The sequence below is a fragment of the Danio rerio genome, chromosome 21, assembly GCF_049306965.1.
Source record: "Danio rerio strain Tuebingen ecotype United States chromosome 21, GRCz12tu, whole genome shotgun sequence".
NCBI classification, from domain to species: domain Eukaryota; kingdom Metazoa; phylum Chordata; class Actinopteri; order Cypriniformes; family Danionidae; genus Danio; species Danio rerio.
In genome coordinates this window covers 23,137,886-23,163,364 of record NC_133196.1, presented here as the reverse complement: position 1 = coordinate 23,163,364, position 25,479 = coordinate 23,137,886, and the positions used below count along the sequence as shown (strand labels likewise).

The 25,479-nt window shown below is 36.1% G+C and overlaps 4 protein-coding genes and 1 pseudogene across 4 annotated transcripts in view; all 5 read right to left on the bottom strand.

Annotated features, from left to right (window-relative positions):
* The window catches only part of neu3.1 (sialidase 3 (membrane sialidase), tandem duplicate 1), a 150,523-nt gene that overhangs the window by 91,713 nt on the left and 33,331 nt on the right, over positions 1 to 25,479 (bottom strand). The gene's annotated exons all lie outside the window — the stretch shown is intronic.
* or62a1 (odorant receptor, family 62, subfamily A, member 1) lies at positions 3,349 to 4,269 on the bottom strand. Its single transcript, NM_001128402.1, is given in 1 exon segment — positions 3,349 to 4,269. A coding segment is annotated over 1 exon segment (921 nt).
* Positions 6,661 to 7,172, bottom strand: LOC141380037 (olfactory receptor 1-like; annotated as a pseudogene).
* On the bottom strand, positions 13,189 to 14,118 carry or62b5 (odorant receptor, family 62, subfamily B, member 5). Its single transcript, NM_001128572.1, is given in 1 exon segment — positions 13,189 to 14,118. A coding segment is annotated over 1 exon segment (930 nt).
* or62b3 (odorant receptor, family 62, subfamily B, member 3) lies at positions 19,789 to 20,712 on the bottom strand. The gene is given in 1 exon segment (NM_001128567.1): positions 19,789 to 20,712. A coding segment is annotated over 1 exon segment (924 nt).

The following is a 25,479-nucleotide window of genomic DNA, read 5'->3' as shown; positions in this document are numbered from 1 at the left end:
TAGTTCTTTTGCTAGCAAATTTGTAGTTCTTAAGCGATCTGCATGGGCTAGATTGCTGATGACTGTGACAGAGCCCCCTCTCCAAGAGCGGCTTCCAGACACTCCCACTGCAGTCCAGGAGGAAGGTGATGAGGAAGTGGAACAGGGGGTGGGACCGAGGGCCAGGACCATGCAGCGGAGATGTACCTGGAGCCTGGACCTGCAGAGAGCCTGGTGTGTGGACTTGCAGTAAATCTGGGAGCTCAGGTTCAGCAGGCACTGGCAGTTCATCAAACCCCAGTGGGTCAGGAGGCTTAGGTTCAGAAGGCACTGGCAGTTTATTTAACCCCAGAGGGTCAGGAGACTTTGGTTTAGGAGTCACTGGAAGTTTGTATAACACCAGTGGGTAAGGGGGCTTTGATTTAGGAAGCACTGGCAGTTCATATAACCCCAGTAAGTCAGGGGGCTTTGGTTCAGGAAGCATTAAAAAGTCACACGGCTCTGGCAAGTCACACAGCTCTGGCAGCCATTTGTGGGACTCTGGTGGCGGCTCTGGCCTTTTGTTTGACTCAGGTGGCGGCACTGGCCATTCAGGGAATTCAGGAGGATCTGGCGCCTCTGGCTATTCATGGACTTCAGGAGGATCTGGCACCCCTGGCCAATCAAGAGGATCTGGCACGCCTGGCCACTTAAGTGGATCTGGCACCTCTCGCCATTAAGGGAATTCAGGTGCATGGTGCACCTGGCCATCCGGGGAATTCGAGAGGATCTGGCACCCCTGACTATTTGGGAAGTTCAAGAGGATCTGGCGCCCCTGGCCATTCGTGGAATTCGAGAGGATCTAGAGCCTGCCATTAAGGAGATTCAAGAGAATCTGGCGTCTGCCATTCAGGGATTTCAGGAGGATCTGGTGCCGGGGACTCAGGAAAGGGATCTGACAACTCTAAAAGACCTGGCAGTGACGGTGGATCTGGCAGCTCTGGCAGTTATGGAGGATCTGGCAGTGACGGATCTGGCAGTGACGGAGTTGGCGGTGGCAACTCTGGCAGTAACAGCTGTGGCAGTGGTAGCAGCTCTGGCAACTCTTGCTCAGGTGATGGCATTTTAGGAACAGGAACTTGGACTGGAACTATGACAGGAACAAACTTGGAACAGGAATCTTGTGAGCTGGTGGCAGACTGGCGGTGACCATATTGTGAGTTGGAGGGCTGGTTGTGGCCACTTGGGTCAGGCATAACTTGGCATACCAACGGGGGGCATTTGAGAAGAACACCATTAAGCCCAGTGTTACAGTGGTGTCTGCCCCCACCCCTAAAATTTAGGGATGTCCTCCCCCTTGTCTACGGTGAAAGGGGACCCCGACAAACTTAAAGCCAGTTCAATATAATATTCTAATGTCTCACGGGGTTTGTGCAGTCGCATTGTGGAGTATGATGGTTAAGACGGTCCATGGTCAGGTATGATTGTCAGGCAAGCAACAGTCAACACAGAAGCAAACAGATGTATATGTATATAGGCAATTTCTAGAGTCGTGGTCATATAACTGGCAGATGGTCAAAAGGCACGCAGCAGACAGGGTAAAGCAAACAAAACAAAGCAAGGTTCAAAAGCACGGAAGTCAAGGAAAGGAAAACGCGTTGTAATGTTCACTATACAGTTTAACAAGACTCAGCAACTTCTGTGTGTTTGTGTGCTGTATAAATAGTCCAGTAATCAGTTCATGAGCGGCTTCAGCTGTGAGTGTTTGCAATCAGGTAGGATCTAGGCCAGGTGTGTGAGTGGTTCATGACTGGATCTTGTAGTTCTTTTACTGGCAGATTTGTAGTTCTCAAGCGATCTGCATGGGCTAGATCGCTGGTGACTGTCACAGTTAGTCACAAACGGAGGCCCTACACCAGGGGTCACCAACCCTGTTCCTGGAGAGCTAACTTCCTGCAGAATTCAGTTCCAACCCTGATCAAACACACCTGAACCAATTAATAGTACCTAAAGCAGCACTTGATAATTACAAACAGGTGTGTTTGGTCAGGGTTGCAACTGAAATGTGCAGGAAGGTAGCTCTCCAGGAACAGGGTTGGTGACCCCTGCCCTACACCATACTAATGAATTATTGTGGTCTAAAACCAGGCGTTTCAGTTTCTTTGTCCATCCAATGTTGTATTTCATTAAACTTGACCTTCATTCAAATTCTCCCAAGATTTAGGTCTAATATACATCACAGCTCTTTCCAAAATATCACATAATGGAAGCAAAATTAACCATGCAAATTTTCTTTAATTTTGAAGTATTGTAATGTTTTGTGGTTTAGATGAATGAAAAATAAATACAGTTCATTTTCTTATATTTGATGTTACTTTAGACATTACTGAGTTGTGGGAGCATCTATTTCATTTACCTTGGTTGTATATGTTGTCAAACTTATGAACAACATACTAATTTTAATAATAAATGATTAATTATATCTTTTAACATTTTAAATTTTATATTGATGCTTACAGTATGTCATGGAATTCAAAGAGAGAATGTTGACTTAAAAATAAAGATCACATTTTCAAAGACTGTTCTAAATTAAATTGAGTAAAATATTCTTTAATTAAAAAAAAATAAAAAAAACATATTTAACATGAGGAGTTGAGGAAATAAATATTTTGCAGAAATTTGCAACAATGATGTAATGACTCAAAAGACTCAGACATTTGGTCTCTGAACAGGATACAAAAAGATCATATTCTGTTATTGTACACTACCAATCAAAAGTTTGGAATCAGTATGATTTTTTTAAATATTTTAAAATAAGCTCATCCTGCTCACCAAGGCTGCATTTATTTAATCAAAAATGCAGTAAAAAAAATTTTAATTGTGAAATGTTATTGCCATATAAAATAACTGTTCAAAAGTAGTTTATCATTTAATTTCATTATTTATTCTAGTGATTTTAATGATGGATTTTCAGCTTCATTACTCCAGTTTTCAGTCACATGATCCTTCTGAAATCACTGTAAAATTAATTTATATTATTATTATTAGTATTATTATTATTAATGGTAATAGTAATAAAAGCAATAATGAGTGGAGTTATAATTTCATTTGAAACTACATACAATAGTAATAAATAAATACTTAATAAATAAGCATTTTACACTTTTTGACATTTAAAATATGCCATGCACCTTTATAAACACAATAGTTTTCTTAAAGAAAAAAGAAAAAAAACACCCCAAACTTTTGACTGGTCGTGTATGTATGAGTGTTGCTACTTTATTAGTAATATGCTTTTTCTTTTCCTTTATTACAGTTTTATATAAAATCATGAATTATTAAGACAGGTTTAACATCTGTTTTTACAACATTTTAGAACATGTGAAACAATTATCTTCCTGCATTACATGAAGTAAAAGCTAATTTACGTAGTACTCTTATATTTAACCCATAGATTAGAGGATTAAACAGAGGTGGGACAATCACTAGCTCTAAAGCTAAAAAATGGCGTAAACTCTCTGGCACGTCTTTTGCACCATATCTGCTATACATGAAATCAAAAGTTATAGCAATGCAGAAATTAATCAGTGAGAATATATGTGGCAGACAAGTTTGCCAGAATTTTTTTCTGTTTTCTAAAGATGCTTTACAAGCTGCAACCAACTTAATATAGGAAAAAATTATAAAAACCGCAAAGCTAATAGAAACAACACCAATAATGTATCCATAGACATCATTAACAAAAGATGATGCACAAGACAGTTTTACAACTGACCAGTTGTCACAGTATAATTTGTCTATGTGATAAGTACAAAAAGGCCTCACATTTGATAACAAGGTGCCAATGAAAACAGAAAAAGTGGGTGCAATTCTTGAGAACAGAATTAATTTTACACAAGTATTTTTGGTTAATCTTGTATGATAGTCTAAAGGTTTACAAATGGCAACATATCTGTCATAAGACATCACTGTTAAAATTGTGAACTCACACAGTAAAGAACTGTAAATAACAAAGATCTGCAGAGCACACATGTGAGAGGAAATCACATATGAATCCAATATTAAATCAGACAGTATTTTAGGGTAGAATCCTGTTGCTCCATAAACACCATTTATACACAGATGACATAAGAAGATGTACATTGGTTCATGAAGAACTTTCTCCATAACTATGACCACAACAAGACGAATATTAATGGACAATATAAGCAGATATAAGACAAGGAAACAAATAAAATATACATGCCTATAAGATTTAGAATCTTTAGGGATAATAAGAGTTAATATCACAGGATAAGACATGTTATCCATTATGGTTTGAATAACATAAACTCACAATCCCCCACCACACACACACACACACACACACACACACACAAATCAAAATAAAATAAAAATATAAAATGAAATGTTAATCAGCATTCTGATAATCATAAGCCAGTTATGTCTGATTAGGCTTCATTATGCATTGCTGTGTGAATCTCTCTCTCTCTCAAAAAAAAGACGGATCTAGAACTGGTTGCTCCAAGTCAGATCTTTTATCATTAGCGATATCCCTAGAAGACCTCATAAGATCTCTTGGGTTTAAGTGTTCACTTGTAAAAAATACTGGACAATCCTCTGATTTTGTTTATTCATACACAAATATTGCTTAACAGTTAATTAATCAGTTAATTTAAAAACATGAAAATCGTTTAATTTATACTATGTAGAATGACAGATTTAAAGTAAAGTGGAACTGAATAGATTTATAAATTACATGTTCAAATCTTTTTTGCATCCTTACAGGTTTTTTTCCCAGAACATATGACTCTAAACTGTAATGTAAATGAATCACAGTGTAATGGAGAGATCACAAGAGTTATTTATACTGTTAAAGTCTTTTTGTTAAAGACTATTGGACTCTCATTCTCAAGCATGGGTCAAGTGTTAGAAAAATATTTGTGTCCAAAAAGTGTGCTTTTGGATGTTAGAGAAAGAAATAGTTTAGCCAGAGTTAATTTAACACTTTCAAAAAAATAGTTTTAAATAGTCCAGTTGACTGTTTTTGTGAGTTATTTAGAATGCATCACTCGAATAATTTCATGGTTTATGACATGACATACAGCAGCTCCATGTGCTGCAATGGAGATTAAGGCTGCTGGATTTGCAACACATAAATTCAACACTTTCTCCTAAACTATATGAAAGTAAGTTGCTGTTTATCTGGGAGAAGATCAGGGTAAATGTTCTAACTAGTAAACAATGTGTATCTGTTGTAAATAACACAGATTGTTACACATTGAGCATTATTGCTTCCATAGACCAGCAATGCCGGCAGATTTGTTATTTCCCTGTTTTAATTACAGCAGAATCAGATGTACATAGTTACTATAGCGGAAGCCACCACACTTGTGCACTGTTGTTTCAGTAGATCCTCCCATGACAAACTGCAGACCCAATCCCTAATCCCATCAATAGTATTTTCAATAGCACCAATTGACCCACCGACCCACTTCCCTGAACCTTACTGTCAGTTTTAAAAAGCAATCCAGAAAAAGAATAGCCCTCGCCTGATTTTTACCACGTTTTCATATTTTACCTCACTCTCAACATGTTATTTACTTTTTTGCTTTATTTTTGGGTTCTGTTATTGTTTTATCTGCTTTCTGGAACCATTCTTTGCCTCTCTGCATATCAAGTCCGCAGATGTACATGGTGAGCAAACTGGACAAACTGGTAACAGCAGGAAAGCTGGTCAGCTGCTAAGCATGAAAAGGAGTAACATCATATTGCCCCGTTTCTTTTGTTTTAAAGACAAACTCCAGCAGTACGTACTTCTGGCTACATAATTTGCAATCTCCAGAAAAGTATTTCTAGGGCTACGTTTTTAGAATGAGCCTATGTTGCAATTATTTATGAACACAACATAATCAGCAAAACAATCCAAAATGACAAGAGTCGGGGAGCCCAACAACATAACAAAAAAAAACAACCAAACAAACCTAAAGCAGGTTAGTACTTCTCACTCCAAACAAATGTCAAAACGAAATTATAAAAGAGAACACAACAATAATGCATTCAGAAACTGTGGTGATGTGATGTGATGTGATGTGAAGGTGCAAGAGCGAAAAGCCCACCCCCTTCAGTTTTAAAAACCTGACATCACCAAATCAATCAATAGAAAACTGAACAGGAAAAAGGAAAAAACAAGATCAATTGAAAGTAATAATTACAGGCAGACGTGAACGCCATATAACATTCCTGTACAGTGATATTAGCCAATTAATATATTGCCCTTTTACTGATAAGCTTTAGAGTAGGCACATCTTATATTTAGGCCTTTTCAGTAATTAATAACATAAAAAGTCACCCTCAAGGGGCATATTTAAATAATAGAAAAAAATCAATGTCGTGATACATTCAATTGACCATTCATATGTATGTTATCATACAAAATGAATAAAATCAAATACAGTTGACAACATGCTTAGATTTGACAACTATTATTCCTTCATGATTCTTTAATATTTGTACATATCACACCTGGTATTTTAATGTTATTATTGCTATTTTAATTATCCTTTTGCATGTACCGCTTTAGTACCTTTTATAAACATTTACTCTTTCTGAAGCACATGAAGTAAAAACTCTTTTGCGCACTGCTTGAATAGTTAACCCATAGATTTGAGGATTAAACAGAGGTGGAACAATCACCAGCTCTTAAGCTAAAAAATGCCACAAACTCAAAAATATATTGTTGTCACAATATAACTTGTCAATGTGATATTTACAAAAAGCCCTCAAATTTGACAACAGGATTGATGCAACTGAGAAGCTGGTGGGAACAATCCATGAGAACAGAATTAATTTCACACAAGTATTTTTGGTTAGTCTGGAATGATAATCTAGAGGTTTACATATGGCTACATATCTATCTTAAGACATCACTGTTAATATTGTGATCTCAGAAAGTAAAGAGCTGTAGATAACACAAGTTTGCAGAGAATTTTAGGGTAAAATCCTTATGCTCCATAAACACCATTTATACACAGATGACATAAGAAGATGTACATTGGTTCATGAAGAGCTTTCTCTATGATAATGGCTATAATAAGATAAATATTAACTGACAATATAAGGAGATATAAGCCAAGAAGACAAATAAAATATAGATGTCTATATAATTTAGTTTCTTTTGGTGCCAAAAGTGTCAGTAAAACAGGATAAGACATGCATTGTGACATTAAAGTACAGTCCTTTAGGTCACCCGAAACAAACAATACAACCGATTGTAACCCAACACAATATTTGTCATTAAACATTTAAAATTAAAATACTCATATTGTAGTTGTAATCATAATTGCTAATTAAAAACATATATCAGTTACAAGCAGACAAATAAAAATAAATCCAGTAGCCACAGAGGGGTGCGCTCATAACTGAAAGAGGTGAGGTTTTGATAGCTATTGTAGTGATTTGCGTAAAACAAATCTCAAAGAGATTTTAAATTCCCAGGGATTAATTATTCACTCATCGACAACACTTAATTTGCATTAATATGGTCAAATTTATTAATGATATTTTAAACAAATTTATTTAAACAGACCAACATATGAAAAGAAAAAAAAAGAAAGAAAAAAATATATATATATATTAAAGTACAAAAATAAATGAAAAAATTGGGGTGACATTGTAACTAAGTTGTTAGCACTGTCGCCTCACAGCAAGAAGGTCGCTAGTTTGAGTCCTGGCTGGGTCAGTTGGCATTTCTGTGTGTGGTTTGCATGTTCTCCCTGCGTTCGCGTGGGTTTCGTCTGGGTGTTCTGGTTTCCCCCACAGTCCAAAAATATGCAATACAGGTGAATTGTGATTGTGAATTGTACAGGTGAAACTAAATTGGCCATAGTGTATGTGTGTTGATGAGTGTGTATGGATGTTTTCCAGTACTGGGTTGCAGCTGGAAGGGCATTTGCTATGTAATACATCTGCTGGATAAGTTGGTGGTTCATTCCCCTGTGGCGACCCCTTATAAATAATGGGACTAAGCCAAAGGAAAATGAATGAGTTTTAAAAATTGTGTTTTACATCTCTTTTTTGCTGTCTGCAACTCAAGGAAAAAAAAAACTTTTACTGACTGCTCTTATATTTAACCAGGTAAGCAATACGTTACAAGAGGCTGTGCTTTGTTGCAAATAAGTCATGGCTGAAGGGCATTGATGAGCATGACTTAAAGTGGAGGAAAAAGGTGGATCGTTTTCATCTCACAATGTAGGTTATAATAAAAGGAAGGAAAATAAAATAGTAAACAAGCCAGATTTGAAGCAAAACAGAGCTACTAGCTGAAGTCCTGATCAATTCAGGCTCTTTTTGTTGGATAAGGCTCTTGTATTACAATTCAAAACTCACAGTTCAAGGAAATAAGGAAGTGTGAAACTGGTAAGTGTTTAAACACTTAATAAAGAAATTAAACATATGGTGGAAGTTCGTCACAGACAACTGCTGCCAAACTGAAAGCTAAACAAACATAAATGCTGCATACTAATTCCTAAAAGAATGTACTTTATTCTGTGAAAAAAAAATATATATATATAATTTGGAGTGTGCAACAACATTATTCAGGCTTTGGGACATACTCCTTAACAGTGTCATGGAAAGAAAAGCAAGAGGATTAAAGTGAAAGTCAAAAGATAAGTTTTATTAATCTTGCAGACTGGGCTATAACAATAACCTCCAGCTAAGGGAGGTTGGGAACCCACATAAGGGTGCAAAAATCCTGGCAAAAATAAAGAAATCTAAACAATACCAAGGATGGCCTGTAGAGGGTGCATAGTGATCCAAAACGCCAGTCAACAGAGTTTATGCAAAAAAGAAAGTCAAAGCAATACTAAAAGGTTCCAGCAGGAGGCACATGACAATTCACACCATCAGTCAGCAAGTTGTTAATACTGTGATGCCTGCGGCCTGGATGAGAGAACCCAGGTTAAGTGCAAGGTCACTGAAGAGGGAGTTTGCTGGTGGGCGGTAGAGAGAGACTGGAGCAGGAAGTGCAGGGAAGCTAGGAAGCCTTGTCTGGTTTGCAGCAAGGACAATCTAACAAAAAAAATAGAAATCCAAAGGGGGTGGGGTGGATGGTGCAGGGGTAAAGAAAACAGGGGTAAGAAATAATCTTAACACAGGTTGAATACTGGATACCTGTACATGTAAAACAGGGTGTACCTGACCAAGAGTGGAATGTAATTTTAGCCGAACTGCCACTGGACTCAAGACCTTGGTCACAAGGTATAGGCCAATGAACCTGGGAGCCAATTTACATAAGGCTACCCTGAGAGGCAGGGCTTTGGTCAATAACCATATCTTCTTACCACTTTGAAGACGGTCGGCTGCTGCTTTGGTCCATCAAGAAGTCCGAGCCGAGACCTCCTCAGCCCGACCTGCCAACAGAACTTTTTCCAAAACCAGCTACATCAACCGGAATGCCATGAATCCGGAAGACATGACAACTATAGCTTGAGCTATTTCTTTGGCTGAGGGAAGCTTGGGCAATGCAATAAAATGGGCTGCTTTAGAAAAACAGTCCACTACAGTCATGATGACAGCTTTGCTCTTGAGGGGGAAGACCAGAAACAAAGTCAAAGGTTAAAGGCCAGGTGTGGGAATTACCCCCCAACCCCCAGAAATTGGAAAAGGGACAGAAATAGGAAAAGGGAGGGGAATGGCAAAAATATCCCACTGCTTGGTAGTGGCACAGTCCAGGAAATTGCCCTCAGTCCCTGAATCGTTCAAGGTAGAGCTGGAGTTGAAGGATCCTTTATGTTGAATGGTGATGGGCAACACAGTGCAAACAGAGGGGAGTTCAGACAGGGAACGGCGGCCACCAGGTTCCCCGGTTTACTCATCAGAAGAGCAGTGAGCCAGATCAACAATAATCTCCAGGTTATAGGGAAGCTCGTGAGAAGCAATCTCATCTTGGATCTCATTCAGACTCTCAAAAAATCTGGAAATGATGGCCCCTTCAGTCCAGTCACAGGAGGCAGCTAATGTCTTGAACTGAATGTAATAATTAGTGAGGGAGCGAGCCTCCTTGGACAGTCGTGTCAACCGGGCAGCCACCTCATCTCCCTGTTCAGACCGGTCAAAGAGCTTAATCATTTCTTCCTTGAAGTCATCAAAAAATGGCAGAAAGATATCCTGGCATCCCAGACTGCAGTGTCCCACTCACGTGCTCTCCCGGTTAGTAGAGAGATCTGGATAGCAAGTGTATCCATCCCCCCGGCAAACCTCCTGTGCTGACCTCAATTGTATAGGACAGAAGATTCTGCTCCTCTGGCTCAATGGCACTGAAAACCTCACCCAGTGGCAAGGGCTCTCAGACAGTCTGTTCCACCTTCCTCCTAGGCTTCGGCACATATGTAATACAGTTTAACTCATTCATTCAAGGAAAGAAAGATAAAGGAAACCGGTGAACTTTTAAACACTTAAAAATAAACACTTTAAAAAAAAGTAAAGAAAACAAACGGATGATATTAGTGCATGATGGTCAACTACAACCAACAAATCTTCGGTTATCACTCTTCCTTCCATACTATATCTTAACCGTGGAAATTGAGACAGGTTTGGCGCACAGGTTAAACTCATCAGTGTAAATTCTGATGAGTTTTAAGAAGCTGCAGTATGTAATTTACGTCATTAAAGCACACATTCACAACAAACAAAGGCTTGCTGTATCCAACATCACCCCTATAAACGTTCTACCATCAACCTAATTCTGAAAAAAACAAAGATTACAGGACTCGATGACTACAGACCTGTTGCCTTAACATATTCGGCAATGAAGTTATTTGAAAGACTGATGCTAGCATATCTGAAGGACATCACTGGACAATTGCTGGACCCACTTCAGTTTGCCTATAGAGCAACCTACATTTATACCCAAAACATCTAGACAAACCAGTGACCTATGCAAAGATTCTGTTCGTAGGCTTCGGTTCTGCCATCAATGCCATAATGTGTTCTCTCCCCACTGCTCTTCTCCATGTACTCCAACGACTGCACTGCAAAAGACCCCTCCATCAAGATCCTGAATTTGCAGATGACACTACTTTACTTGACCTCATCCGGAACGGCGACAAGTCTGCATACAGGCAGTAGGGGGGAAGGGGCTGGCTTTGTGATGCTCATACAACAACCTGGAGCTGAACAAGCTCAAAGTGTTGGAGATGATAGTGAACTTTAAGAGAGACTGTGGCTGCAATAAAGTCATTCAAGTATCTGGGCACCACCATCTCTCAGTATCTGAAGTGGGACATCTGTTGGGAAGAAAGCCCAGCAGAGACTGTACTTCCTTTCTCAGATGAGGAAGTTCAACCTGCCACAGGAGCTGCTTGTACAGTTCTACTCAGCTGTCATGCAATCCATCCTCTGCACTTCAATCACCATCTGGTAATGGAATGAACCACCAACTTATCCAGCACATGTTTTACGCAGCGGATGCCCTTTCAGCTGCAACCCATCTCTGGGAAACATTCAAACATGGACAATTTTAGCTCATTTAATTCATATATACCACATGTCTTTGGACTTGTGGGGGAAACCAGAGCACCAGAGCTTTTTGTCTAATGGCATCTCTGTTTAATGTTTGTTGTCTTGTTTCATATTTATTTTTGTGTTGTCACTAGTAACTTTATGTACACTGGAAGTAGCCAAAACAAATTCCTTGTGTGTAAGCACACTTGGCAATAAAACCAATTTTGATTCTGATATTCTCATTCACCATTCCCTACATTAGTCCACTAATACAGTGATATATTACATTAGTCCAATAATAAAAAATGAGTGAGTGAATTTGAGCATTATTATTTGGGCAGACCCTGTGATGGTTATTTAGCATGAGTGATCTGTCTCTGTAATGTATGCAAACATTAATTAAATAATATTTTATTTTGAAACTTACACTTATAGGATATCCCTGTAGATGACATCTTGCAGTAAGAAGCAAAAAATAATTTAGTGTGCTAACTCTGCATTATGGTTATGTACTAGCTGTTTGAGTACACATATGTTGTACACTGATTAGTGCAGTGCAATGTAGGATGGATTGAGTGTGTTTAAGAGCATCCACCATGGTTTTAGAAACCATTAGAAATGGCTAGTTTGGAAATGGATAGTATACTTAATGGTATTATGAAACAGAGTAAAGCTGAAAGCGGTCAAAGTGAAATGCTGAAGCACTTGCTGATGAGAGACAAGTGTGACAAGGCAAAGAAAAAGAGCTTTTGTTTTATCACATTAGACCAGTTCTTCTGGTTGTGATCATGTGTAGGAAAAGCAGCACTGTTTTATCATGCATGTTTTTATATTTCACTGTGCAGTTTAATAAAATTTGTTAAAGTGTTTTTCATAAAACTAAATTACAAATTAAGAGCGTGTGATGTCATTGGCATGGCCACTTGTTAAAATTGCTTAACTGACTGGGTTTGAACATTCTTCAAACATTTGGAATAATATAAGTACATACAGTAAGTCAGCAAAATATTTAACACAGTTATAGTGGTTTTTGGATACTTTAATGCAAAATTTGTACATACTGTGCCTTTAAATTATTATATAAAATAAATATTAATTTATACAGGGTACTGCATATTCCTAACATTAATATTAGGAAGTCTAGAGCCCAGTGAAAACGTTAAGAATAACTCTGGGATGACAAATCATACCGTTACAGCTTAAAATTTTAACTGATAAAGGTACTTTCTAAGTATAGATGCAAAGTGTCTGTTTTTAAATGTAAAAATCCTCATATTCTTATATTTGTTACTAAAAGTCTGATCATTCTCTAAAAATGAATGAAAAAGGCACAGACTTCTTTTAGAGCCAGAGGTATTCATCACTTACTTCAATAAAACAATTTAATACAATACCTGAAATAATGTCATCTTTACAGGACAGGATGGATAAAAAAACTCAACTGTGTTTGCTCATTCATGTATAAACGACATATTTTTTTTCTTTTTTTATAATTATCAAGTGACTGATGATGCTTGTCAAAGAAAACTTTAAAATAAACTGAACAGTGCATATTCCAAAGTAATAGAAATTGTAACTATGACCAGCTTAGTGTATTGTGTTTTTTAGCATAAAAGTTTATAAGTGTCTTTTTGTTTACATTTTAGTTATTGACAGTGTGATTTCAGTATTATACAATAAAAGATACAAAATGCAGCACAGCAAAACAAATACAACACAAGTTTATCATGATTTTTTCAAAATATTTTTACATAATTTCAAGACCCTGTTACGGATTTCTTTTAGATTCAAGCCATAGATTACAGGATTTATAAGAGGAGGCACAATAATTATTTCTAAAGCCAAAAAGTTCCGCAGGTCATCTGGGAAATCACTTGAGCCATATCTGCTGTACATAGTGTCAAAAAGAACTGCAACACTAAAATTGACCAGTGAAACGACATGAGGCATACATGTCTGCCAAAATTTCTTTCTGCACTCTAATGATGATTTACATGCAGTGACAAGTTTCACATATGAGAAAATAATTACAACAAAAATACCAAAGTGAAATGAGATACTTATTAATCCATAAATGTTATTGGTGTCTGTTGATTCACACGAGAGCTTTACCATTGACCAGTTGTCACAATACAGTTTATCAATGTGGTTTTTACATATCACCAGCTTATTTGACAGGAGCAGAGATATAAGTGTAGTAATAAATGGCACAGTCCAACAAAAGAAAAGTAAGATGACACAAGTAACAGGGTTCATCTTTGTATGATAGTCTAAAGGTTGACATATGGCCACATGCCTGTCATATGCCATCGCTGCTAGTATAGAATATTCACATTTAATTGAACTGTAAATGACAAAAGATTGTAAAGCACACATGTAAGAAGGAATAACATATGAGTCCAGTTGTAAATCATGCAGCAATTTAGGATAAAATCCAGTGGCTCCATAAATTCCATTTATACATAGATTGCACAGAAAAATGAACATTGGTTGATGCAGGGCTCTCTCCAGCACAATGACCACACAAAGGCAACTGTTCAAAAGACAAATTAGACAAAAAAGGAGGAAAAAGCATGCAAAATATATATGTCTATATGATTTAGAGGATTGCAGTTCCATCAGGGTGTAAGAATCAAAATAGGTAATATTACCCATGATCACATATGCTAACACTAAATGTAAATTTGTCCTTGTTTACCAAATGTTAAAAATCATAAGCAACTAGTGATAAAAGACAAGCTTAAAATTATAACACAAACTGCTAATAGTTCTAGTCAAGTTTTACCACACCAGTCTTCATCCTGCATGTTCACAACCATAAAGAAGCTTTCATGACAACTGGCATGCTTATAAATACCACTTATCCCCACAGCAAACTCAAGCATATACACCTCAGGGAATCAAATCAAAGGCATTTAACACATGAAACATTTTTCAGAATAAAATTGTATTAGCTAAATATAGCCTAAATAATTGTTTAACGTTTTAAACAAATACAAAAAAAAAAATATATATATATATATATATATATATATATTTATATATATATATATATATATATATATATATATATATATATATATATATATATATATATATATATATAATATATATATATATATATATATATATATATATATATATATATATATATACACATATATATATATATATATATATATATATATATATATATATATATATATATATAGTTGAAGTCAGAATTATTAGCCTCCTTTGATTTTTTTCGTCTTTTTTATATACAGTATTTCCCAAAGGATGAATAACAGAGCAAAGAAATTTTCACAGCATTTCTGATAATATTTTTCTTCTGAAGAAAGTCTTACTTGTTTTATTTTGGCTAGAATAAAAGTAGTTTCTAATTTTTTAAACACCATTTTAAGGACAAAATTATTAGCCCCTTTAAGCTATATTTTTCCTCGATAGTCTATAGAACAAACCATAGTTATACAATGACTTGCATAATTACCCCAACCTGCCTAGTTAAGCCTTTAAATGTCACTTTAAACTGTATAGAAGTGTCTTGAAAAATATCTAGTCAAATATTATTTGCTGTCATCATGACAAAGATAAAATAAATCAGTTATTAGGGATGAGTTATTAAAACTATTGTGTTAAGAAATGTGCTGAAAAAAAATCTTCTCTTTGTTGAACAGAAATTGGGGAAAAAATAAACAAGTAGTCTAATAATTCAGGGGGGCTAAAAATTTTGACTTAAACTGTATGTCTTGGTATGTACATTTTTCTAAAGACAAATTAAGACTCTAAAAAGTTACCCTGAAAGGCCACAATAGGTTTTGCATAATTAAATCTTTAGATTTACAATCATTATAATAATGTTATAACCTCATAAAACAGTATAATTCAGTTTTTGTAACAGATTTTTTCTAGCTTTTCCAGACTAAATTGATGATTCCTGTTTGTCAGTCATTTCAGCACATGGGAGCCCAAAACACCACTGACACTTCCAGAAAAGACGAATATAACTTGACAAATTGAATTTGTGGGCCACCTAATACCACATACAAAAAGAATGTAAGGGTTTAGCATGTGGATGTGGATGCAGTGCTTGTGGACAGCTTGTGCCCGTCGCAGCTGAGATCATGGCTTGCTCTTGCAAGACAGCGAGCCACCCCAGTTGTCTGTTACCTCCCGGCTCGAGGACCCCCCACTCCTACCCAGCATGCTTCATTCAAGCTTCGAGCAGGTGTGGTGGTTCATCCCCTGAGATGGCTATGCTCTCGTTCGGCAACACTGAGGACCAGATGTCCATTGCGGCGTTGGTGTGCCCTTTGATTTGCTCTCCACAGTGCAAAGCAGAGCCTATACAGCTGTGAGCTAGGACACTTCCACCCTGCATGCCATGGCCATGGGCTATGAACGGTGACTGAGTATGCTTTAATGACCAAGTCGCTCGTGCCCTTGGGAGGACAATGGCCTCTTCCGTGGTCCAGGAATGCCACCTCTGGCTAAACCTAGCAGATATGCATGACATCAACAACTTCGATGTCACACAAAGTCACTTTCTTGATGCACCTACTGTATATCCCAGGCTGGCATGTTTGGCGACATCATTTGGGACTTTACCCAGGAGATCTAGGCGGTGGAGCAGTCAAGTACATTGGAGAAGGTCATCTATCAATGGGCTTGGAAAACTGCTCCTGCCCCTGTCCCTTCCACTTCGACAGCTCCTAGCCAAGCACTGGCAATATGACAATACTTGCACATTCAGCCTCTATGTCAGAGGTATACGGTCCCACCTCATGTCTCAGCTCACTCACCATCTGCTCCTCTGGAGTCATACATGGCTAAAATCGCTGCATGCCATTCATATCCCAGGTGAGCTCCAACGTGCAGCCGATATGCTCTCACAGCAGCTGACGCTCCTGGTAAAATGGAGACTTCACCCCACTGTGCTCCTGCTGATATAGGAGTGCTTTGTAGAGACTCGGGTCATCCTGTTTGCTTCTCCCAAAACCACCAATTGCCAGTTGGTTTAGTCATTGACTGAGGCCCCCCTTGGCACACTGGCTTACAGCTGGCTTAGGGCTTGCCCAATATGCATTTTTCTGTCCATGAAGACAACTGGTTGCATTGGCATCAATTAAGAGGGTCAGGGATCTGGAGCCATTTTCGGGCAGTGAATCGTATCTGTAATTCGTGCCAACCTACTCTCATGGTATCCTGAGACCCCAGCTCGGCTATGTGCCCAAGGTTCCTACCATTCTCTTTATAGGCCAGGTAGTGAACCTGCAATCACTGCCTGCAGAGGAGGCCGATTCAGCCCTAACCAAGAAAACACACTTGCTGCGCCATTCTCCATAACCCAAAGATGTATATGCTTATTTCCACTTTGCTTAGCGAGTTCCCCATCTGGCAAACTATAGAGAGTTCCTCTGAGGCCCCCAACATCTGACTCACTGGAGGATCTGGGTGCTTGGCCCACATTCTGGCGATCAGTATCAGCTATGCGTGACCCCCAATTGGTGATCTCATATGTGTCATTTAGCCATGGTGTAGTTCCCTCTTCTCAGCCGGACCAGAGTCTTCTCCTAATCATCTTATCGTATGTCCATATTCACCAGGTCTTCCAAGTTGTGTAGCAGGTGGACTTCACAGCGTCCTCCCCCTTCGGGTATGGCATGCTTTTTCAATCTACTGTCATATTCTAAAGTCCCTAGTTGTTTTTAATACGTTTGGGTGAGATTATATCCCGCTATTACATAAACCAGTAAAACACCCAGGCAAGAGGAAATCCCAGATCGACCACCACTGTCATGTCGTCTCCCGCACTGGTGAGTGAAACTGTTTTCAAAGAAATCAGGTTGGCAGACAGGATTCTTCAGTCTCACGAGAGGCTCTGAAGCGAAATTCTAAATGCTTGCTTCTCAGCTGCCAGCTGATATGCTCTGTTAATGACTAATCACTGACACCTGTGAAGCTGAGCACTGCTTATTCAGTTCGCATTTCATTGGTTCGTTTTCTTACCCTGTACAAGACACAGGTTGAAGTTCCCATAAAGAGGAATGTGGGTTACGTTCATAACCGGGAAATTTCTTCTGAATTGAGAAGAGGTGTCTAATTCTTTATGTAGTGTATAAAGTATGGGGCGTCAGTGTTGTATAATGCTGAAGATTTCATTATTTTTGAAAAATTATATTTTTAGAAATAGTTCAGGAAAGTTGGCTTTTGTGTTATAAAATATATGTTTTCTTATACAAGTATAAAATTTTGTTCTTTAAAAATATGTTACAATTGATTAATTATTTTAATTATTTTTCAAATATTTTAAGTGCTGAATTATAAATATTATAAATGCTTTTTAATGCAGTAAAGATTTTTTCAACACATTTTTAAAAATATTTTTAATAAGAATTCCTTTTGTCTTTGTCATGATGACAGTACATAATATTTTACTGGTTATTTAGCATTAAGATTCTAGTATTTAGTTGAAAGTGCTGTTAAAAGGTTTAACTTATTGAACAACAGAGGTTTGTTCTGTAGCCAGTATGAAAATGCATAACCTTTTAGCTGATGAGCAATATGGTTTCAGGAAATAACAGATCAACATCTCTGGCATTAACAGAAATTATTTAGGAAATTACTAATCAGAAAGATAAAAAGGAGAAGGGAGTTGGAATGTTTATAGATTTAAAGAAGGCAGTTGATACAATAAATCATAATATATTGGTAAATAAATTTGAAAGGTATGGTATTCAAGGAGTAGCCTTGGATTAGATAAGCAGTTATTAAAAAAATAGGCAACAGTTCATGGGAACTGGCAACCATAAATCTTCATATCTACGTGTAAATTGTGGCATACCACAAGGATCAATCTTAGGTCCAATATTGTTTATAATTTACATTATTAATATGTCTAAGGTTAAGTTGTTTAAGTTTATTTTATTTGTGGATGATACAGGTAACTGTAGTTCTATGAATGATTTACCAAAACTTATGGCGTTGATTAAAACAGAAATTAATACATTTGAAAAGTGTTTTGATGTAAACAAATTATCATTAAGTATAAGTAAAACAAAGGTTATGGCTTTTGGGAAATTAAAACAGTCATGACATAGATTTAAAAACTGATAACAAAGTTATAGAAAGAGTATGTGCAATTAAGTTTATTGGTGTTGTATTGGATCATAAAATTAATTGGAAACCACAAATAAATAATGTGATATCAAAATTAGTAAAATGGTGTATAAAGCAAAATTTATCCTGGACAATAAATCAATGTATGTATTATATAATACACTTATTTTGCCATATAAAAGTTACTGTGTTTTGTAATTTGGGGGAATGCATATAAATCTAACTTATGATTCTCATACAATGAAGAAAAAAGTGATTAGACTGATAGAAAATGTGGAGTAGTTAAAGCATACAAGTCCTTTATTTCTAAAATTGTAGATACTTAAGTTCAATGATTTGGTTAAATTTAGAACAGCGCAATTTATGTTTAAAACAAGAAAACAAATTGTTCCAAAATGCATACAAAAGTTTTTTGAAGAAAGAAAAGGGGATATAATCTGAGAGAAGAACTACATTTTAGAAGGTCAAAAACAAGGACAACTTAAAAAACATTTTTTTTGGATGTCTGTCTATGGTGTAAAATTGTGGAACAGTCTGGAACAGATTCTCAAACAATGCCAGATTACTAATCAATTTTAAAAGCTGTATGGATATATTATTAAAGAAATATAATGATTGATAGAAGTGATTGAACAAGAGTAAAATAAGAAAGGTATGATGAAATTTCAATCAATGGCTGTTCACAGTACTATGGGTTTTTTGTGTCAATGTTTTAAAATGTAAAAGTACAAATGGAATCAAACATATAATTGTATTTGTTATTTAATTAGCTAATTATTTTGCCTTCAATTTAAATGTACAGATGAACTATTAGTGTGTCTGTTACTGTTACTGCATAGTAATCATCTTACGTGTAGACAACCTAAAAGAGGATCTAATGATAACCGACATGCTTTTGTTTTTTTCCTAACAGTGATTTCTTTCTAGGCCTGAAACATCATAAATAATTATGCAATGAAGAAACATTTTCTGATTTCTTACTGTAAACAACACCATGCAAGGTGGTTTGAAAATATTCACAATACTTTAATAAAAGGACTACACAATGTCCCAAACACAGCTCATTAAGAACATGTTGTATCTAAATGTATTTAAATTATTTTAGAAATGACTATTTCAGCAAAATGGTAAACAAACTTTTTGCTTTAATATTTCATATGTCAATATTTTTAATATTCCATGTGCAGCAACAATAACATGCACAAGTTATTTTTTTATTTGAACAAAAGATTTAAAGATTTGTTTGCGCACTTCTTGGAGTTTTAACCCATAGACTATTGGGTTGACAAGCGGTGGCACAATGAGCATCTCTAGAGCCAGAAAATTTTGAAAACTATCTGAGATATCACCTGCTCCATATCTGCCGTACATTGCATCAAAAAATGCAGAAAACATATAATTTATCACTGTGAACATATGAGGCACACATGTCTGCCAAAATTTCCTTCTGCACTCTAACGATGCTTTACATGCTATGATAAGTTTCACATAGGAGAAAAAAATGAAAACGCACAAGCAAGAATAAAATGCAATCACAAAAAGTCCTAAAATACTATTCATATCGTGCGATTCACACGACAGTTTCACTATAGACCAGTTGTCACAGTACAATTTCTTAATGTGATATTTACACAGTTTCTTCCTATTTGACAACACAACACAAATGAACACATAACCAAAGGGTAGAATCCAACAGAAGCTAAGAAATACACTGCATGAGAATTTGTTTAGCTTGTTATGATAGTTTAAAGGTTGACATATAGCCACAAGTCTGTCGTATGCCATCACAGTCACTGTAGTACAGTCACACAGAAGTGAACTGTAGATCACAAATGTCTGAACTGCACACATATAAGAAGGAATCACATATGAATCCAGCATTAAATCGTGTAGAAATTTAGGATAAAATCCTGCAGCACCATATATGTCATTTACACACAGGTTACATAGAAAAATGTACATTGGTTGATGCAGGGTTCGTTCCAAGACAATAACAGTACTGACCCAAGCGTTAACAAGAATTATCAGAACATAAAGCACCAAAAAGCATATGAAATAAATATGTCTGAATGATTTCGAGTCTCTTGGTACCATCAGGGTGTAGCTTGCAAAAACAGTCTGATTATCCATTTTTTACAACTGTAATGACACTCTTTTATAATGTATTGCAAATTGATTCCTTTTTAGCATTCAATTAGACACAACATGCGAGAATTAGAAACATCAGTTCTATCTAAGAAACCCATCCATAGCAGAGAAATACTTTTAAAGACAATTATAGTAAAAACCACACAATCATTCTCCTGTCAGTATTCAGATCTTACAATGGATGACCTCCGTCATGAATGTAAGATGCAATGACTGCTGGCATGCGTATAAATAACACTTTTGACGCAATACAACTTGCCCATGAGGATTCAGGAAATTAACCCTTGGGAATATTCTCTAAGATTGGTTGGTCTTTCCTACAAAATATGTGTCTTTGCAAAACAGCCTTTTTTTCTTTTTTTGCTCAGATCATTAGATGTTTCAAAAATAACTTAAAATGCATAAAAATACACAGAGGTCAATAATGTATACTTATAATGATTTATAATGTATTATATATTGTCTTCAATAGCTATAACCAATTCTACCTTCTTAGTATATATTTTTTTTACAATATGGTATGATTACATTTTTTTACTTTTATTTGATCACTCTTTATGCTATACATCGTATTCTGGTATCTATCTACCAATATATTGTTCAGTTTGTTTAGTTATTTTTGGCATGTTGATTTTACTGCAAGGTTTTCTCATCAGTTTAATGGACATTGGCTTAAGGAAAAAAAATTACCTCTCATCAAAGTCTCTCTCCACTTTAAAGCCGACATAAGCTCAAAAACATACTATTTTTATTTATATATGTAAAAATTGTGTTAGTTATAAACAATGTATCTGTGCACATCATTTTTTGTAAAAAAAAAATAATAAATATATATATATATATATATATATATATATATATATATATATATATATATATATATATATATATATATATATATATATATATTTGCAATATAATATTTCATTCAGGGCAGCATGGTGGTGCAGTGGGTAGCACAATTGTCTCACAGCAAGAAGGTTGCTGGTTCAAGCCCTGGCAGGGTCAGTTGGCATTTCTGTGTGGAGTTTGCTTGTCCTCCCTGTGTTTGCATGGGTTTTCTCCGGGTGCTCTGGATTCCCCCACAATTCCAAAGACATGTGGTACAGGTGAATTGGGTAAGCTTAATTGTCCGTAGTGTATGTGTGTGAATGAAAGTGTTTGGATGTTTCCCAGTGATGGGTTGCAGCTGGAAGGGCATACGCTGCATAAACATATGCTGGATAAGTTGGTGGTTTATTCCGCAGTGGCGACCCCAGATTAATAAAAGGAATAAGCCGAAAAGAAAATGAATGACTGATTGATCTAATGAATATTTAATCTAATACCATAACATTTTCTCCCCCCTTGAAATGACATTTCTTCACTTTTGGTCACATGAAATGCCTTAATAGCGGGGTTTTCAGTGCATGTCTCATTTCTGCCCTACCTTTGCAGGAGACAGTGGTTTGAATAAATATTATACAATTCTGTCTGTAAAATGTAGTTAATAGTAAAAAAAATGAAAAATAAGATCCATTTCATGCCGACTTTGAGCACCAACTTAAAACCTTAAGTTCTCTCTCGCCCACAGCTACCCTGGAATCGGTGCCACCCAAAAAACCCTGACTTTGCAGTGATGTTCATTCTAATGAAACTATAGGCTGATCTATATGTCTGGGAGTAAAATTTCATCTATATCCCCAAACCTGTGGTACATTCGTCACTTGTGGTTCTGTCTGGATTTTTGCACTCTCTATGGTTCTTGGGAGTTCCAGAGTACTTCCTCCCCCATTGTACCCTCCTACTAGCCTACTTTCATCACTGTTCCCGCACAATGCCCAAAATGCTTTGTCTCGAGACCATTGCTCAAGTTCCTTTCCCTCCAGTGGTCCCTCCAAAACTGTTCATGCCTGGTCACCTCTGGTTCAACCATACTTTCTAGAAGTCCTTTGGTTCTTATTAGTTCTTTCCAGCATTTAGATTACTTCACCTCCTTTGCCTCTGCTTTTCCTAGCTTCCACCCAGGCAGCTTCTGTTTTTGCCACAAACTCTATCTACTCCACAGGTTCTACCCAGTTTCCAGGCACTATACTGGAAGACTGTAAGCTACTAAAAAATAATGTACTCCAGTTAAGCTCTGTTTTATTGACTTTTAGTTTTTTTTTTTATCCCATAGTTTATGCTCTAGTTACTTCTTGTTTCCTTTGTATGCTGGCCACTTCTTTTGATTTAATGGGTAGTTTTCTAACCTGCTATTAGACCCACACTGTCATTGTTTTACTGCCCCAACATGACATTTACAAAAAAAATGTGTTTGGGGGGTGGATGGGGGGTGCACTCTTGAGAAAATAAAGAGTGGGGGGAGGGTTGTTTGAGTCCCTAATAATATCTCTGGGGCCCCAAAAATGTGTGGACCCTTAGAATCATCTAAACTAATCGACCTCCCCTAGCAGCACCCCTGTGTGTTGCCATATTAAGGACCAACTAAAGGGACAAAAATATGCAAAGGTAGTAAAAATTTGTTTTCTGTGATTTGCATTCAATTATATGAGAGAAGACTTTTTGCTGTCTTACCAAATGCTTGCCTTCTCTCATACATTTGTCTGCCCCCAAGAAACTTGCAAAAGTATTGAAATATATGTATTAACCCCATCACGCTTCTTATTATTTTCATTAGCATGTGCAAATATTCCATACATACACTTAGAGCAGTGGTATGAATGCTTAGAAACAAAGTGTCACATCTTTAAATACTTCAGAGTATGTATTTTATTTTCTAAGAAAATATATCTACATTAAATACATTAAATATATATATATATACATACATATATTTATATATATATATATATATATATATATATATATATATATATATATATATATATATATACACACACACACACACACACACACAGACACGCACACAAAGTTAAAGTCAGAATTATTAGCGCCCTTGTTTATTTTTTTCCCCAATTTCTGTTTAATGGAGGGGAGATTGTTACAGAACATTTTGTTAGCATAATAGTTTTAAAAACCTATTTCTAATAATGGATTTATTTTATCTTTGCCATGATGACAGTAAATAATATTTTACTAGATTTTTTAAGACACTTCTATACAGCTTAAAGTGACATTTAAAGGCTTAACTAGGTTAATAAAGTGAACTAGGCAGGTTATGGTAATTAGGCAAGTTATTGTATAACGATGGTTTGTTCTGTACTCTATCGAAAAAAATTTGCTTAAAGGGGCTAATAATTTTGTCCCAAAAATGTTTTTAAAGAAATTAAACACTGCTTTTATTCTAGCCGAAATAAAACAAATATGACTTTTTTCCAGAAGAAAAAATATTATCAGACATACTATGAAAATTTCCTTGCTCCGTTAAACATTATTTATGAAATATATAAAAAAGAAGAAAAAATTTAAATGGGGGCTAATAACTCTGACTTCAACTGTATATACATACAGTGGGTATATGTTTCTAAATAATTGCAGTTGACTTAAAATGTTCACTAGATCAGTCAGTAACAACCAAAAGTACTCCAAAAGAAAACTAAATAGTTTAGAAATTAAGTTATGCGTAAAGGAGTAAAATGACACAGGGAAAAATACTGAACACATGAAGAAAGTGAGGTGTAAAAAGGCATGGAAAGCCCAGACAGCAACTGAAATCTCTCAGTAGTTGAAAAGCAACTCTGCCCCTTATCAATGTAAATGAATATTAACTGCTTAATCTATATTGCCAGGATGATGGATGGAAAGAAGGAAGGAAGGAAGAAAGGAAGGAAGGAAGGAAGGAAGGAAGGAAGGAAGGAAGGAAGGAAGGAAGGAAGGAAGGAAGAAATATGATACCAGGGTGGGCATTTCAGCAAGACATTGATCCTAATTACAGTCAAGAAAACTCTTATCTGGTTTCATAAAAAGAAAATAAAGCTGCTAGAATGGCTCATACAAGCACTCGTTTTAAATTCAATAGAAAAAAAGAACATAAATAATGATATTTTTTTCCTAGATGAGACTCAAAGAATAGTTATAGAAATTGTTGAAATGTGGGAAAAATATCCATAAGAAAAAAAAGTATTGAAGCTGTCATTACAAGAAAGCCTTTTATACAAAGTATTAAGCAGATTTCAGTAGTCCAGTACTTTCCCCTTGTGTCATTCCATTGATTTCACACAAAATGTTTTTGGTAACAAAAGTTGTAGTTTATTTGTATGCTCGTGTTGTTTGGGTTTTTAATTAAATCTAGTACAATTTCCTGTTAACAGCACCTTTAGAAACATATTTACCAGGAAAAATGTGTACCCTAATGTGTTCAATACTTATGTTATCCACTATAAATATAACAGTATTAGAGTTACATGTATTGTTGAATCAATTGGTCATTTAAAAAATGAATGAAATCCTACAAAATCATCAACATGCCTAATACAGGATGTTTGTTTCAAGAATGTAAATCCCTAAAGATATAAAAACAGAAAATGTATTTCATTTAAATCAGATGGTTTCATATTTGTTCAATACAATTTGAGCAAATACTGTAGCAAATTGTCAGCAGACCATGAGCAATCCAGTATCCTATTTTAGGGTATAGAATCAATGTATTGTGGCACTGTTGGTTCCCTATCATTCTTTGTAGATCTGGTCAAATCAGACACATTGCTCAGTTGGGCAATTAAAGTGCTTTGTGAGCTGTGAAACTTAGTAAGTAGACCATTCTTAGCAGCACCCAGGACTATATGTTTCCAAAATACTTACCATGAT